The following is a 16,387-nucleotide window of genomic DNA, read 5'->3' as shown; positions in this document are numbered from 1 at the left end:
ACTATGTCATGGCGCAGCAAAGATAAATATGTGCTTTCATTGGCCAGAGGAGTAAGGGAAATAAAATACCTGTGTATGTAATACTGTCAATCAGCCCAGCTCTGGTCCGAACCCGTGAATTAGAGAGAATGAGAAATAGCTGCGCACCATAGAGGGGGCTTTCAGGGGCTCAATCTGTATATGACTATAGTGTCATACAGAAGTATTAAGTGGATCCTTTGTGCCCAGTACTAGAAAGATACTGGCATTTCATTCATCAGAGACCATCCTATCCAAGGCTCTTCTACCCATCATATTCTGCTTTATTTTACTAATATCTTTATCTTCCTGTCTTCATCACTAAAATCCCATCATCACAGAGACTCCCGCCCATCTGTTCTCTTCCTTGTTTCTTTGTTCAATAAGATTTTAAAATGAACAGGACGACTATTGATCCGAAAATAGGCACCAGAACTTCTTCAGTCAACATTGCTCATGAAGCCTGTCAGAAAGATGGGAACATTTAGAATGTAGAGCCACAGTATGAATGCAAATAACCTGTTCTGACATTGTACTAAGCAGAGCAGAGCGCTGGCAATATGCCGGCAATGTATATGAAGCCGGTAATATTGGAACTTCAATGAACGCACCAAGTGATTTCTACAATTAGAAGGATTCATTCCCCAACAACATGTCTTCTCAGGGTTGTTTATCGTCAGGAGTTGCTGGAAAAACGTCTGTCAGAAAGAAAGGAGATGGCTATTCAAGAAGAGCAAGAAGAGATGGAGAGACAGAGACGGCTTGACGCTCTACGTCAACAGGTAATGTGTGATGGCTTTCTTGTACAGTGGTCCCTCAAGTTACAATATTAATTGTAATTCTGGGACGACCATTGTATGTTGAATCCATTGTATGTTGAGACCAGAACTCTATGGAAACCTGGTAATTGGTTCTGAAGCCCCCAAAATGTCATCCAAAAATAGGAAAAAGTGAGAATTAAAGAAAAATAAGTAGATAACTAATACAGATAAATCAAGTCCTTACATATAAAATTAAGAAAGATCTGCTGGGAGCTGTAATCACTGTCTATGTCAGTGTTTCCCAAGCAGGGAGCCTCCAGCTGTTGCAAAACTATAACTCCCATCATGCCCGGACAGCCAAAGGCTGTCCGGGCATGCTGGGAGTTGTAGTTTTGCAACAGCTGGGGGCACCCTGCTTGGGAAACACTGGTCTATGTAGAGGACAGGAGCTTCTTCAGGGTCCTGCACAGTACAGGCAATGTCCTAAAAAAGTAACATGGAGCCGCCCTCACCTGGTGTCCAAAGTTGCACAGGTAAAGTGTACAGAACATGTAATATCTCCCTGTACTGTAGGGGGCGCTACCAGACAGCAGTCAGTGCATGCACTTCAGTAATACAGGGGTTTTACCAGTAAAATGCCCATTCTGATTGGTCAGTTCTTCCGGCCATTGATGCCACAGATCTGGACTGTCTGTACATTGTATGTTGAGTCTAGTTTCAAGTTACAATGGTCCAGAAAAGACCATTGTATGTTGAAACTATTGTATGTTGAGGCCATTGTAAGTTGAGGGATCACTGTACTGTCATCTTTGCTCTAATATTCTTATATATTTTTTAAGTTGCCTTCTAGCCACAAGTCTATCTGCTAATATACCAAACAGGTATGGCTCTATTACAGTTGTCCTATGTGCCCACTATATGCTCTAAATTATAAGGCACTATGCCAACGTTCCATTGTTTGCTGGGGTACCTAATATATCATTCCTTTATATATATATATAAAAAAATATAGGTAATGGCCTCTTTCTTCAGGCTACTAAGATAGAAGATTCCCCCTACATTGGAGGGTACATTATATACACTCACTGTCCATTTTATTGGATACACATTGCTAGTACCGGGTTGGTCATTCTATGTGACATACTTTCTACAAGGTGCTGAAAACATTCCTCATAGATTTTGCTCCATACGGACCTCCCTTTTTGCCTCTGTACTACGGAGCTGTCTCTCTGTTTTCACATCCATTTATGTGTATTTTAAATGTTTTAGATGTATGTCATTCTTTGCAATTATGTAATAATAAAGTTTGATAATTTTGATATAATTTGGTCTACATACGCCCTTTTTCTTGTGTGTAATTATGACTTTGATGCTACTCAGAAGAGGGCCAAAAAGCACATGGCAGGTATAGGGCTACCAACAACGATTTAACCCAAAGGGTTAACAAAAACCTGGTATTCCATGTGCTAGAATTAAACTTAACTTTTATTATAGAAAAAAATGAAATAATGAAACTTGTGAGACACACAATTAAAATCCCAACTTCATGTAAATATCCAATCAATTGTGATATGTTAGTCAGATACATTATATAGTGATTTCTTAACTCCGACCTATAGAAAAAGTTTATATGTGTCTATCTGGGATGAACCATCCCCAATAAGCCTATAACACTCATTCAGTGATGGTATTAATTTGAATCCCTCCCAGGGTATTACCCTGTCTCATGGGAGTATGAATAATAAATGACCATCATATATGAATCCTGAACAGGGAAATGACGGTCATTTAAAAATAATATCTATTGGAGCTCTCCCAGGGTATAACCCTCTCTCATGGGAGTTTGGTCTTATCCAATAGATATATATAATACTAATCCATCAACAGAATGTTTATATATAGACCACATCACACCTGTGGGTGCGGGTCCAGATTCCAGAACAGATCTGGAGTCACTATGAGTGAGGCTATATTAGGATATTACATGGAGATGCTGATTAAAACCATAAACTGTCACACCCCAACATGTTTCGCCACTTTTGTGGCTTTGTCAAGTAGAATGACTGACAGCATGCTGTCATCCTCCGGCTGCGTGACTTTTAGGACTACTACTCTCATCATGGACAGACTCCGTCCATGATGGTAGTTATAGTCTAGGGGCTGAGGGGCAGATCACACCAGGTCATTCTCCAGAGACCCGCTGCAATTTGCATTTATTAACTGTAAAAGCCGGCGGCACATACGGCTACACTGCCCTGCCGCCGGCTCCTGTATGCAGCTTTTATATTTCATAATCCCCGCCCAGGAGACGGGAGCTCTGATTGGTGAATAGCTATTCACCAATCAGAGCTCTGGTCTCCTGGCGGCGGGGATTATGAATTATGAGAGATGTATACAGGAGCCGGGAGCTGGCGGGCAGCGCAATGTAGCCGCATGTGCCGCCGGCTTTTACAGTTATTAAATGCGGATCGCAGCGGGTCTCTGGAGAATGACTCAGTGCGATCTGCCCCTGGACTAGTACTCCCATAGTGCTGAGGGATGGCCCTTGCACATCCCCCGACTGCGGCACTTTTTGGACTCTGTCCACGATGGGAGTTATAGTCCAGGGGCTGAGGTGCAGATCCGCATTTATTAATTGTAAAAGCCGGCGGAACATTTGGCTACACTCCGTTACCCGCCAGCTCCCGACTCCTGTATACATTTCTCATAATTCATGATCCCCGCCACCGGGAGACAGGAGATCCAATCAGAGCTCCCATCTCCCGGGCGGGGATTATGAAATGTGATACAGTATACAGGAGCTGGCGGGCAGCGCAGTGTAGCCGTATGTTCCGCCATTTTTTACAGTTAATAAATGCGGATCGCAGCGGGTCTCTGGAGAATGACCCGGTGCGATCTGCACGTCAGCCCCTGGACTATAACTCCCATCATGGGCAGAGTCTGTCCATGATGGAAGTAGTAGTCCTAACTGTCCCAAAATAGTTAATATAATTCTCAGATGTTTTAGAACACTTTGGTACGTATCCTCCTAGGTGGTGTATATTTGCGCAAGAAAAGTGCATTTGCGCGTTTTTTTTGCCTTTAAAAAAAACACACGCAGTTAATAAATTCGATTCTACAGTTGAAAGTGCTCTATGGTAAACCTAACTGTAGACATGGCTATGAAGAATCATATTTTGCGCAAAAAGAAGACACAAAAAAACGATTGCACACATTTTTGTGTTAAGAAATACACAAAAAAAAGCTCTATATACAATGATAAATTCCCCCCTATGTGTTTACCAGCAATTGAACATTTGTACCTAATAAAGTAGCCAGTGAGTGTATATGGAAAACCTTTATTGCACTGGTTTGGAGGATGTAATTGTAATTCAGCTGTGGGGTGATTGTAGGCTTTCTGCTACATAGGCTGAAAATGATAACAAAATGCTGCCCCTAGTGGTGAGGGTTTCTCTGGGGAAAAGTTCTCACCTTATAAACGGTTCTCTGGTGCTGAATCTACGTGATACTGGGATTGATTTTACATTGGGGTCTAGGGTTACTTACCTTGGCTAGAAAGTTTTGTTGTATAGACAGGGCCGGCACCACCTATAGGCAAGGTAGGCACCCGCCTATAGCGCCCGCTTGATGGGGGCGCCAATCTGTCTGCTGGTAGAAGAGCGCAGCGCTATCTCACTCAGGTCCCACTCCTCTTCTTCCTGATAGCGTGCGCAAGACATCCATCCGTCCTGGCTGGTATAAGAGCGCTCCTCACTCAGGTCCTGCTTCCTGATAACCCCCCCACCACTGTTAGTGATGGTGCAGCCCTTACCCTATACAGGAGCACAGTGCTGACAACATCCCCCCCCGCCCCACTACTGTTAGTGATGGTGCAGCCCTTACCCTATACAGGAGCACAGTGCTGACAACATCCCCCCCCGGCCCACTACTGTTAGTGATGGTGCAGCCCTTACCCTATACAGGAGGACAGTGTTGTTCTGTTCTGGTATGGCAGTATTATTCAGTCATTGTATGGGGGTATTGCTCTGTTCTGGTATGGCAGTGTTATTCAGTCATTGTATGGGGGTATTGCTCTGTTCTGGTATGGCAGTGTTATTCAGTCATTGTATGGGGGTATTGTTCTGTTCTGGTATGGCGGTGATATTCAGTCATTGTATGGTGGTATTGTTCTGTTCTGGTATGGCGGTGATATTCAGTCATTGTATGGGGGTATTGTTCTGTTCTGGTATGGCGGTGATATTCAGTCATTGTATGGTGGTATTGTTCTGTTCTGGTATGGCAGTATTATTCAGTCATTGTATGGGGGTATTGTTCTGTTCTGGTATGGCAGTATTATTCAGTCATTGTATGGGGGTATTGTTCTGTTCTGGTATGGCGGTGATATTCAGTCATTGTATGGGGGTATTGTTCTGTTCTGGTATGGCAGTATTATTCAGTCATTGTATGGGGGTATTGTTCTGTTCTGGTATGGCGGTGATATTCAGTCATTGTATGGTGGTATTGTTCTGTTCTGGTATGGCAGTATTATTCAGTCATTGTATGGGGGTATTGTTCTGTTCTGGTATGGCGGTGATATTCAGTCATTGTATGGGGGTATTGTTCTGTTCTGGTATGGCAGTATTATTCAGTTATTGTATGGGGGTATTGTTCTGTTCTGGTATGGCGGTGATATTCAGTCATTGTATGGGGGTATTGTTCTGTTCTGGTATGGCAGTGTTATTCAGTCATTGTATGGGGGTATTGTTCTGTTCTGGTATGGCAGTATTATTCAGTCATTGTATGGGGGTATTGTTCTGTTCTGGTATGGCGGTGATATTCAGTCATTGTATGGGGGTATTGTTCTGTTCTGGTATGGCAGTATTATTCAGTTATTGTATGGGGGTATTGTTCTGTTCTGGTATGGCAGTATTATTCAGTCATTGTATGGGGTGTTGTTCACAAACAAATGGGGGAACACAGCCTAAGGGCATATTTGCATACCAGACAAAAATATGTTTTTTAGATCAAGACCCAGACCCCCAAGGGTTTGGGGGGATGGGTATTTGCCAAATTTGGGTTTTGCCTAGAGTGGCAAAAATCCTTGCACCAGCCCTGTGTATAGAATGTGCGCCAATGTATACACGGTGATACCAAGATTGGTCTGATCTACTCTTGTTGTAAAGGAGGGCTAGTTAAAAAGCTTGTGCTAACAAATCAGGTATTGATTGTTATTATACAGGTGGCTGTTATAGCTGAATTTGATCCTGTCCGAATGATGAGTGACACAAAAGCATGGAAAGCTAGACTGGGTATTGGAGCAGAAGAAGAAATCGTTCTTCAAAAACCGCTTTTTGATCTGCACACATATAACGAACAACAGGTTGGTGTTAGATGTGCATAGCTTTCATTTAACTTAACATATTGGTTAAAGGGGTACTCCACCCGATAGGGGATAAGATGTCTGATCTCGGGGGTCCCGCCACCCCAAACATCCAGTGCACGGAGCGAACTTCTCTCCATGCTGGATGACTGGCGATGCGGGACGGAGGCTTGTGACATCACGGTCATGCCCCTCTAGTGACGTCACGGCCATGCCCCCCCAATGCAAGTCTATGGGAGAGCCTTGCATTGAGTGGGTGTGGCCGTAAGGTCACGAGCGGGGCACGGCCGTGACATCACGAGCCTCCGGCGCTGTATCCGACGCTCTAAACGAATGCCGGGTGCAGCAAGGAGATCGCGGGGGTCCCCAGCAGCAGGACCCCCGCCATCAGACCTCTTATCCCCTATCCTTTGGAATGTAAAATCTGCACCAAACCCGCACCAAATCTACAAATTGTGTATTTATCCAAAATATGGAAATTTATAACATTATAAATTCAAAATGCAACCCTACATTTTTTAAACACAAATGTGAATATTCCCATAGTGTACAGTGGGGCAAAAAAGTATTTAGTCAGCCACCAATTGTGCACGTTCTCCCACTTAAAAAGATGAGAGAGGCTTGTAATTTTCATCATAGGTATACCTCAACTATGAGACATACCGGTAATGAGAGAAAAAAATCCCTGAAATCACATTGTCCGATTTTTTAAGAATTTATTTGCAAATTATTGTGGAAAATAATCAACTGTGAAGAAATCAACTGTGGGAGCAATTATTAGAGAATGGAAGACCTACAAGACCACTGATAATCTCCCTAGATCTGGTGCTCCACACAAGATCTCACCCTGTGGTGTCAAAATGATCACAAGAACGGTAAGCAAAAATCCCAGAACCACACGGAGGGACCTAATGAATGACCTGTAGAGAGCTGGGACCAAAGTGACATAGGCTACCATCAGTAACACACTATGCCGCCAGGAACTCAAATCATGCAGTGCTAGACATGTCCCCCTGCTTAAGCCAGTACATGTCCGGGACCATCTGAAGTTTGCTAGAGAGCATTTGTATGATCCAGAAGAGTAGTGGGAGAATGTCATATGGTCAGATGAAACCAAAGTAGAACTTTTTGGTAAAAACTCAACTTGTCGTGTTTGGAGGAGAAAGAATGCTGAGTTGCTTCTAAAGAACACCATACCTACTGTGAAGCATGGGGTGGAAACATCATGCTTTGGACTGTTTTGTCTGCTAAAGGACCAGGACAACTGACCGATGTAAAGGAAAGAATGAATGGGGCCACGTATCGTGAGATTTTGAGTGAAAACCTCCTACCATCAGCGAAGGCATTGAAGATGAAATGTGGCTGGGTCTTTCAGCATGACAATGATCCCAAACACAACGCCTGGGCAACAAAGGAGTGGCTTCGTAAGAAGCATTTCAAGGCCCTGGAGTGGCCTAGGCAGTGTCCAGATCTCAACCCCATAGGAAACCTTTGAAAGTCCATGTTGCCCAGCAACAGCCCCAAAACATCACTGCTCTAGAGGAGATCTGCATGGAGCAATTTGCCAAAATACCAGCAACAGTGTGTGAAAACCTTGTGAAGACTTACAGAAAATGTTTGACCTCTGTCGTTGCCAACAAAGGGAATATAACAAAGTATTGAGATGAACTTTTGTTATTGACCAAATACTTATTTTTCACCATAATTTGCTGATAAATTCTTTAAAAATCAGACAATGTGATTTTATGGATTTTTTTTCTCATTCTGTCTCTCATATTGAGGTATATCTATGATGATAATTACAGCCCTCTCATCTTTATAAGTGGGAGAACTTGCACAATTGGTGGCTGACTAAATACTATTTTGCCCACTGTACATCATATATAAATGGGCTTTCACTTTATGTTTTAGTTCGAAACACCTAACTAAATGCACTTTTAAGTTCTTTTTAACTGCATTAAAGGGGTATTCCAGGATTTTTTTATTTGACTATTCTACAGGGGCTGTAAAGTTAGTGTATACACTATAATATAGTGTCTCTACCTGTGTGTGACGGTTTTCTCACAATTCTTCTGTGATTATCGCACCAATATTTATTTTTAACAGCATACAAAATTACTCAGGTCTCGGGATTTCCCAGGTTGCAGTGCGCCGAGACCTGACATCACTAGTCAGTTGTGCAAAGGGAGTCTGTCCTGCTTCAATCGGTGGAGCGAACACTGCGTGGGAGAGATTATTTTGCAATAGCTGTAGGGACCCTGGTTAGAAAACACTGAATGGATGCAGCTCATTTTTGCTGAAATGGGTGGGGTGGCTGATGTGTGAGAGGGAGGAAAGTGACCTCAAACTTACAAGCATGGAACTATGGGATGTGTAGTTTGAGAACCAAATCCAACAGGAAATACCAAGTTCACAAAAAGATAGCCTGCCAGCTATGTACTAAAATCACCTTATGGTGGGTAATCCCTTTAAAGGGTAGCTCCCACCATCATGTTTTTTTTTTTTTTTCTGTCCCTGCCTATTGCCCTTCTATCCCTAACACCCTCCCTGCCTTTATTTTTATTTTTTACTATTTTAAAAATGGCATTTAGTTTGCCTGGTAGTGTGCTCACTACCAGACAGACTTCCCCAGCAGGTACCACGTCACTGATGCCTGCTGGGGGCCAACTTCCGCCCTTAGTTCTCCTAACAGGGTGTCTCCAGCTGTTTCACCACTACAACTCCCAGCATGCCCTGACATCTACTGGCTGTCAGGGCATGCTGGGAGTTGTAGTGGGGAAACAACTGGAGGCACACCGTGATGGCCGCACACCCCGCTCCCCGCCGCACAGCCCGCAACCCCCCCCCCCCGGCCCCATCGCGCCGCTCAACTCCCTCCCCACCCCCCCCCCCTTTGTTCACCTACTCAGTGTCCCTCCAGCTGTTTCCCCACTACAACTCCCAGCTTGCCCTGATATCTATTGGCTGTCAGGGCATGCTGGGAGTTGTAGTGGGGAAACAACTGGAGGCACACCGTGATGGCCCATCCCGCTCCTGCCGCGCTGCCCGCAACCCCCCTGGCCCCGCTGCGCCGCACAACCCACTACCCCCCCCTCCCCCCCCCCCCCCCCGCAAAAACATTCAGTAACAGACACAACATAGATAATCTTACCTGTCGCCGGGCCTGCCAGGGAGCCTGCGCGCGTCCTCTTCATTCAAAGCGCTCGCTCCCGCCTGTCTGATTGACAGGCGGGAGCGAGCACCGCAGTGAATGCCAGGCTTCAACGAGTCGAAATTCATTAGTGACGTCACTGCCCAATGCATTCGGCCACTAGGAGGGCGACCCCTAGTGGCCGAATTTAAAAGTGATTTTAAACTGTTTTAAAATCACTTTTTTTAATTAAAGTATATTAGAGATATGTTGTAGTACTTAAGTACTACAACATATCAATATTTTGATTTCATGACAGTGCCCATTTAAGGATTTACAGTTGTCATACACACGCACTTACACACAACCACATATAATAGATTCATACAAGCACACATATAGACACTCTGACATACATATATACACACACACCTCAGCCAGATTTCTTATATAGAGATGGTTAGTAGAACAGAAAGCATCAGGCACAGCAGGACAGAGCAGCTTTGGCCAGCAGTGAGGTGGGATTTAAAGAGATTTTCCCCTGACCTGACAGCCATCAGATAGTAATGCTGTCTGCCATCTACTGGTGAGAGGTGAGAATGCACTATGTAATATTAAAATAACACAACATACAGACTGTCTAAATGTTAAACAGCCAATGGAAAATACCTGTAAAGATGAGGCAGGGGAGCGAGGACACAAGGGGGAAGGGCTTTAATCCCACATGTCCCTTCTGTTTAATAAAATAGTTGTTAGTATCTAAGTACAGTGTAAACAGAGTCTTTTTTTAACCTTTTATTTCAACAACAATTTTACATTCCATTTAAAATCACATTTCCATTTTTCTTTGTCTATTATCAATACTTTAACAAAATTTGCCTTTTCCCTCCCCCCCTATACATTTCTGCCGTGCTGTTCCAGTGCCCTGTCAGACCCTCGCCATCTCAATATTCTTTTCCCCTTATCTAATACTACCTCTCCTCCTCCTCCCCCCCTTAATAAATCTTCCTATCGCTAAAACCAAACAGATAAGAGAGTAACATTTGGCTCCTCCCCCTCTCCAAATCCCCCCCTTCACGCAAAACCCATCTACACCATTCATTTCCTTCCTCTCTCCTCCTTCCTCACTCTCCAATCTCTATCATCCTTCAGTCCCCTTATTAAAAAAGGATTTTCGTTTTTTTTTTTTGGAAATTTCCTCCCCTTGCCAGCGCAGAATGCTGCGTCTTCACGCCCCGCTCCACCCTGACTACTTGTGATCCACTGCTGATGCGTTTGTGCGTTTACGCACCCCTCAGGATCAACAACTTCGGGGAGGATCTTTGATATCCTTTCCCTTTTTTCTTTTTCTTTTTTCTCCCTTTTCTTTTTTCTTTTTTTTTTTGAAGGGGTAACTACTTGCATTCAGTTCCTACAATTAATCCAATACCAGAGCTCTCAAACACTCATTTTTCACTCCAACTTTAAAAGGGAGGAACAAGGGAGGAGAGCCAAAATGAGCAGAAAAAAAGATAAACAAAAACAAACCAACAAGGGGGAAAAAGACACAACCCCCATCTATATTTGTTACTGGATTTGGTCGGACAGAGCCCCTCTCCATATAAAATTATATATAGTCAACCCCCCCCCCCCCCCCACCCCTACTCCACCCAACCCCTATCCCACCCCATGGCAGAAGGACAGAGGGAAGAAAAAAGAAATAGCACTAAAAAATGTAAGACATGTTTGTTTCTCTCCCCTTCCTCCCCCATATACTCTTCTTTATTAGGCTGGGTCCACACTACGTTTTGTCCCATACGGGAGCGCATACGGCAGGAGGGAGCTAAAACCTCGCGCTCCCGTATGTGACCGTATGCGCTCCCGTATGTCATTCACTTCAATGAGCCGACCGGAGTGAAACGTTCGGTCCGGTCGGCTCATTTTTGAGCCGTATGCGCTTTTACAACCGGACCTAAAACCGTGGTTGAATGACATACGGGAGCGCATACGGTCACATACGGGAGCGCGAGCTTTTAGCTCCCTCCTGCCGTATGCGCTCCCGTATGGGACAAAACGTAGTGTGGACCCAGCCTTAGATAGCCTTCCGACCTTGTCCCTTTATCTGAGACTCTCCACCAAACACAATCTTTCTCTCTCTGTTATACCTTCAATCCACCTATCCCAAATTAAGTGGAACTGAACCAGACCCCGGCCTGAGCTTCCCAACAGAACTCAAAATGTATCATCTTGCTTACTGTAGCTTTAAGTTCATCAATATTTGGAACTTCTTTAGACATCCACTTTCTTACCACCAATAGTCTTGTTGCAAATTGCACTTTCCCTCTTATTATCTTGTCCGTTTTTCTTCCTTCAGTTCTTACTCTCGCTAATAACCAAGATATCAATTTATCTCCTTCCTTCAACTCTATCCTTCCTTCTACCATCCTTACCACCTTCATCCAGAATTCTTTAAGCACAGAACACTCGTAATACATATGGAAGAACCCCATTCCCTCATTCTCACATTTTGGGCATTTGTATTTTTTCCTTTCATCTATTTTTCCTAGGAATTTCGGCGTATAATATAACCTATGTGTTAAAAAAAATTGTGTGACTATGTGAACCATTTTTGATAACATTTGTGTTCTCTTCCTAGATTCCTCTCCATTCCTTTTCTGTTACTTGCCCTATATCCCTCTCCCAGTCTTATTTAGTCCTGTTACTCACTACATTAATATGTGCAAAGGAGGTTATATTTCTGTGTGTTACAGCATGGTGGCTCAGTGGTTAGCACTATTGCCTTGCTGCACTGGGGTCCTGGGTTCAAATCCCACCAAGGACAACATCTGCAATAAGTGTGGGGGTTTCCTCTGGGTACTCTGGTTTCCTCCCACACTTTAAGGGTGTTCCCAAATTTTTTTTTTATTTGACTATGCTACAGGGGCTGTAAAGTTAGTGTAGTTCATAATATAGTGTCTGTACCTGTGTGTGACGATTTTCTCACAATTCTTCTGTGTTTTTCACTCCAGTATTTATTTTTAACAGCATACAAAATGACTGTTGTCTCAGATTTTTCCCAGTTTGCAATGCAGCCAAGACCTGACATCACTAGTCAGCTGATGACAAGGAACCTGTCTGCTTCAATGGGTGGAGCGATCGCTTGGTGGGAAAGAGATCAATCTGCAACTAATGCAACAGCTGTAGGCACCCTGATTGAAAACCACAGGTCTTTTGAATGGATGCAGCTCATTTATGTTTCAATGGGGGGGGGGGGGGGTGGCTGATGTGTGGAAGGAAGGAAAATGGAATTATGGGATTATTTGTAGTCAAAAAAGGAAAAGTCAAACAGGAAATACCACAAAAAGCTAAACACAGTGTTATGGTAATGTCACAACATAGTTATTTAGCCCCAAGACAAGCGTAGATCCTTCCTAAGCATGTCCATTACTGTCTGCCAGGTACATACTAAAATCACCTTATGGTGGAGAACCCCTTTAAACCACACCGATAAGTGAATCTACATTGAGAGCCCCAGTGGGGACAGGGACCAATATCTGTGTACAGCGCTATAAAAATAAAGAGTTGTTATTCTTATTATAAACTCTATAATTTCAATTTATATTAACACCTAAAGCTCTTCTGGTTAATTTCCACTTTTAAACCTTTTTTTTGGCGTATGACAGATAATCTCTAAGATTTTGATCACTTTTTTTCGTGCTATGACTAGACTGACAGTATGTAGGGCCTGTGGAGTCTCTAGCGGGGTTTTCATCATAACTCGGAGAAGCTCCCACCAGCTCCTCCATGTCCTCGCTTCCATCTCACACCTCTAGATTCATAACTATTGATAGACAAGCCGGCTCTGCTCGGCTGTAGCTGCTGACCTTTATCATTCCAGTCATATATTCTGTCTGAGATTTGCTGTTTTATAGGGGGGGAAAAAGGAGTTGATTTAATCCTCTGAGAACCAAGTAAAAGATGATCCGAGTACAGATGCACCAACCTCCTCACCAGCAGCGCTGACCTACTTGCCCGTACAAAGCGAGTCAGCAGTCAGTGCCGCCACGGAAAGTCACTTCAGAACATTTCCAAACATTTAACAGCTTGAACTTACACTAAAAATAAACTGCGATACAAACAGGCAGTAGACATCCTGCATTCATTTATAGGGCCAGGAATAGGTAAAACCACAGTATAAAATATTGAATATTTTAATGATTTTCATAATTAGCTATTAAATATCTTTGTTAAATGACACAATATAAAACACGTTTTTCAAGTGGAAACGTGTCGGAAACTATGTTTGGATAATATGGTGATATGTATGGGATGAATATGATATACATTGGCCTATAACTTTGGGATAAGTAGACAAGGGGATTCTTCCTATGCCTGTTTATGTTCACCCCATGCATAGCAATCTGTTGTAGAGGTATCATGTATGAAATTGGTGTTTAAAGGGGCACTCCGCTGCTCAGCGTCTGGAACAAACTGTTCCGAACGCTGGAGCTGGTGCCGGGAGCATGTGATGTCATAGCCCCAACCTCTCATGATGTCACGCCCCGCCCCCTCAATGCAAGTCTATGGGAGGGGGCGTGACATCCGTCACGCCCCCTCCCATAGACTTGCATTGAGAGGGCGGGGCATGACATCATGAAGGGGGCGGTGCTATGACGTCACGAGCTCCCGACGCCGGCTCCAGCTTTTGGAACAGTTTGATCCAGACGCTGAGCAGCGGAGTACCCCTTTAAGCATTAGGTATCAGTTGATGAATAGGCTATTTATATACTGGTCCATGATTTAATGGTGAAAAGGTTTAATAAAGTGATATATATATATATATATATATATATATATATATATATATTTATATATATTAATTCTGATGATTTAAAACTTTAAGGGTACGTTCCCACACAGCGTATTTTGCTGCGTATTTGCTGCGTATTTGGTGCTGCGTATTTTCCTACCCATTGACTTCAACAGAGAAAATAAAATACGCAGCAGCAAATACGCAGCAAATACGCCGTGTGGGAATGTACCCTAAACCTGTATGTTTATCTGTACCAATAATGCATGACTGATATAGTATTTCTATGTCCTTGGATCACGTTTAGTCTTCTTTCTATTTCATATTTTTTAGGGGTTACGTATTAGCATTTTTTGATAATAAAGTATTTTAATATTAGCTAGTTTTGTGATGTTTTTTTCATTTCATAAGTTTTTTATACTGGCCTACTCCTTTAATTCCTCACCAGTTTCTCAGTGTGAACATCCCCTTAGAGCTTGGGCCCACCGGAGGGTCCTTTGGGACTGTGTTGGGCCACCCTGACCCTGCGCACAGTAGCATTAGGCTAAAAGTTTGAATAGGGTTTTTTTGGTGCTTTTTCTCCGTTGCTTAAAAATACCGAGGCCAGATACAGTATGTGCTGTGGTCTACAGTAGAACATGAAGTTCTCTACGCAGCGGAAATCCAGTCTTAGTTTTTCAGCATGTGCCGCATTCATTAATATGGGACTCAGCTCCCGAGCTGCCGCAGGTTTGCTGTAAAAAGGTCTTATCTGTCATAACTTATCATTCCTTTCTGAGCAGAAAAGTAACAGTGATTTCCTTTAAATAGGTCGCATTATGCACAACTATGAAGTCTTGGGCTGGAGCTGTTGCATTAATAAACATCTACAACAAATCTGCAGTGTATGTGCAGCATAAATAAACCCGCACTACAGCTCAATTTCAGGTTTTCTCTGCAGCTCATGGATAAAATTTGCTAAACTCTCATGCACATTGCTGCCAAATATTCACCTCAGAAATTCTGCTGCAGCAGAGTCCTATTGATTTTAATGGGATTCTGCTGCACTTTGATACTGCGGAATTTCTGCAGCAGAAACACCTGCCACGGAACTCTCTAATTCAGTGTCTGCAGAAACTATAAACCTGTTCATTGTTTCTGCGGATTCCGCTCGGAAATGCATTTTGCGTGTTTTCCGGGCTGACATTCCGTAAATGTTATGCCGTTTGAACATAGCCTTGCATACCTAATTCCCAAGTATGATTCTCAGCCCAGAGGGTTAGAAGGATACAATGTATGTGGGCACCATTTTATATAGTTGTTTATAATGTGTATAATATCAGCATCTATTGTAGCTTATTTTTTTTAAATTAAATTTATCTTAAAAAATTTAGCTTTTTCTTTTTAATCTCCTCTGCAGATTATCTGTGACCCACGAGTTCGCTTTGAGATGGCTCTTCGAGAGGCCGGACTGCTTAACACCAGCTATGCTAAGGAAATCTTACCCAAAATCCTCCCTCCGAAACCGACAAGAAAAGACATGGAATCTACAGTGTTTAAAAAATAGTAAAGTCCTCTGTGTGTTGTATTTCATCCAATAGACTATTGTGTCATTGGGAGGGTCATTATACTGCTGCTGACATGGAGGGACCTCTCCATTATACACACAGACCCGCCAGCACACATCCCATAGATCACAATGTGGTGGTACAGTAAGCGTCTCTTTATGCAGTGTGAGGATGGAAATTGAGACATTAGATGTGAGAGATGGACTAGAGGTGACAGCTACATTGCTCCGGTGGAATTTAGCGGCCCTTGTTTACTCGGTGTTTATTGCTATACACAGCATAATATCAATTGGAGAATGTTTGCTGACTTCTGGTGGCAGCCAGGGGAGAATATATTTTAATACATGTATTGTGCGAATGTCGGTATAAACAGCCTCATCCACGATCTGCCATTACTGGTTATCAGGAAATGTCCGTGACAGAAGACTTCTCATCAAGGCCGGAGTGACAGGCATAATATCAGAGCGGTTACATCTGTATGTAAACATAATAAATATTTAAAGCTTCCATTTCTGCCTTTGGATATGTTCATCAATACTGCAGGGATCTGCATCCTCCACGGCAGGGACATCTATTTCTTTATTGAATTTCTGTCTTTGAATATTGTTTTGTGTTCAATCTTAATAGGTTCAAAATGCGGAGCTGATTTCTCAATATATGAATTACCGTATTTTTCGCTGTATAAGACGCACTTTTTCTTCCCTAAAACTGGGGGGGGAAAAGTTGGTGCGTCTTATAAGGTGAATACACACCTATCGGGTCGGTCCCTGCGGCCATCAACGG

At 43.1% G+C, this 16,387-nt stretch overlaps 1 protein-coding gene across 9 annotated transcripts in view; it reads left to right on the top strand.

The window, feature by feature from the left end:
* Positions 1 to 16,107, top strand: part of CCDC148 (coiled-coil domain containing 148) — a 250,848-nt gene extending 234,741 nt beyond the window's left edge. For all 9 annotated transcript variants that reach the window (XM_056535045.1, XM_056535041.1, XM_056535046.1 and 6 more), the window contains 3 exons: positions 683 to 800; positions 5,998 to 6,138; positions 15,457 to 16,107. In XM_056535045.1, the coding sequence (XP_056391020.1) occupies positions 683 to 800; positions 5,998 to 6,138; positions 15,457 to 15,603 (406 nt within the window). In that variant the 3' untranslated portion in view covers positions 15,604 to 16,107. The remainder of the gene's footprint in view (positions 1 to 682; positions 801 to 5,997; positions 6,139 to 15,456) is intronic.
* The last annotated feature ends 280 nt before the right edge of the window (positions 16,108 to 16,387 follow it).

The sequence above is a fragment of the Hyla sarda genome, chromosome 8, assembly GCF_029499605.1.
Source record: "Hyla sarda isolate aHylSar1 chromosome 8, aHylSar1.hap1, whole genome shotgun sequence".
Classification (NCBI taxonomy): domain Eukaryota; kingdom Metazoa; phylum Chordata; class Amphibia; order Anura; family Hylidae; genus Hyla; species Hyla sarda.
The sequence above is the reverse complement of the archived record's forward strand: the minus strand, read 5'-3'. Positions and strand labels throughout refer to the sequence as shown.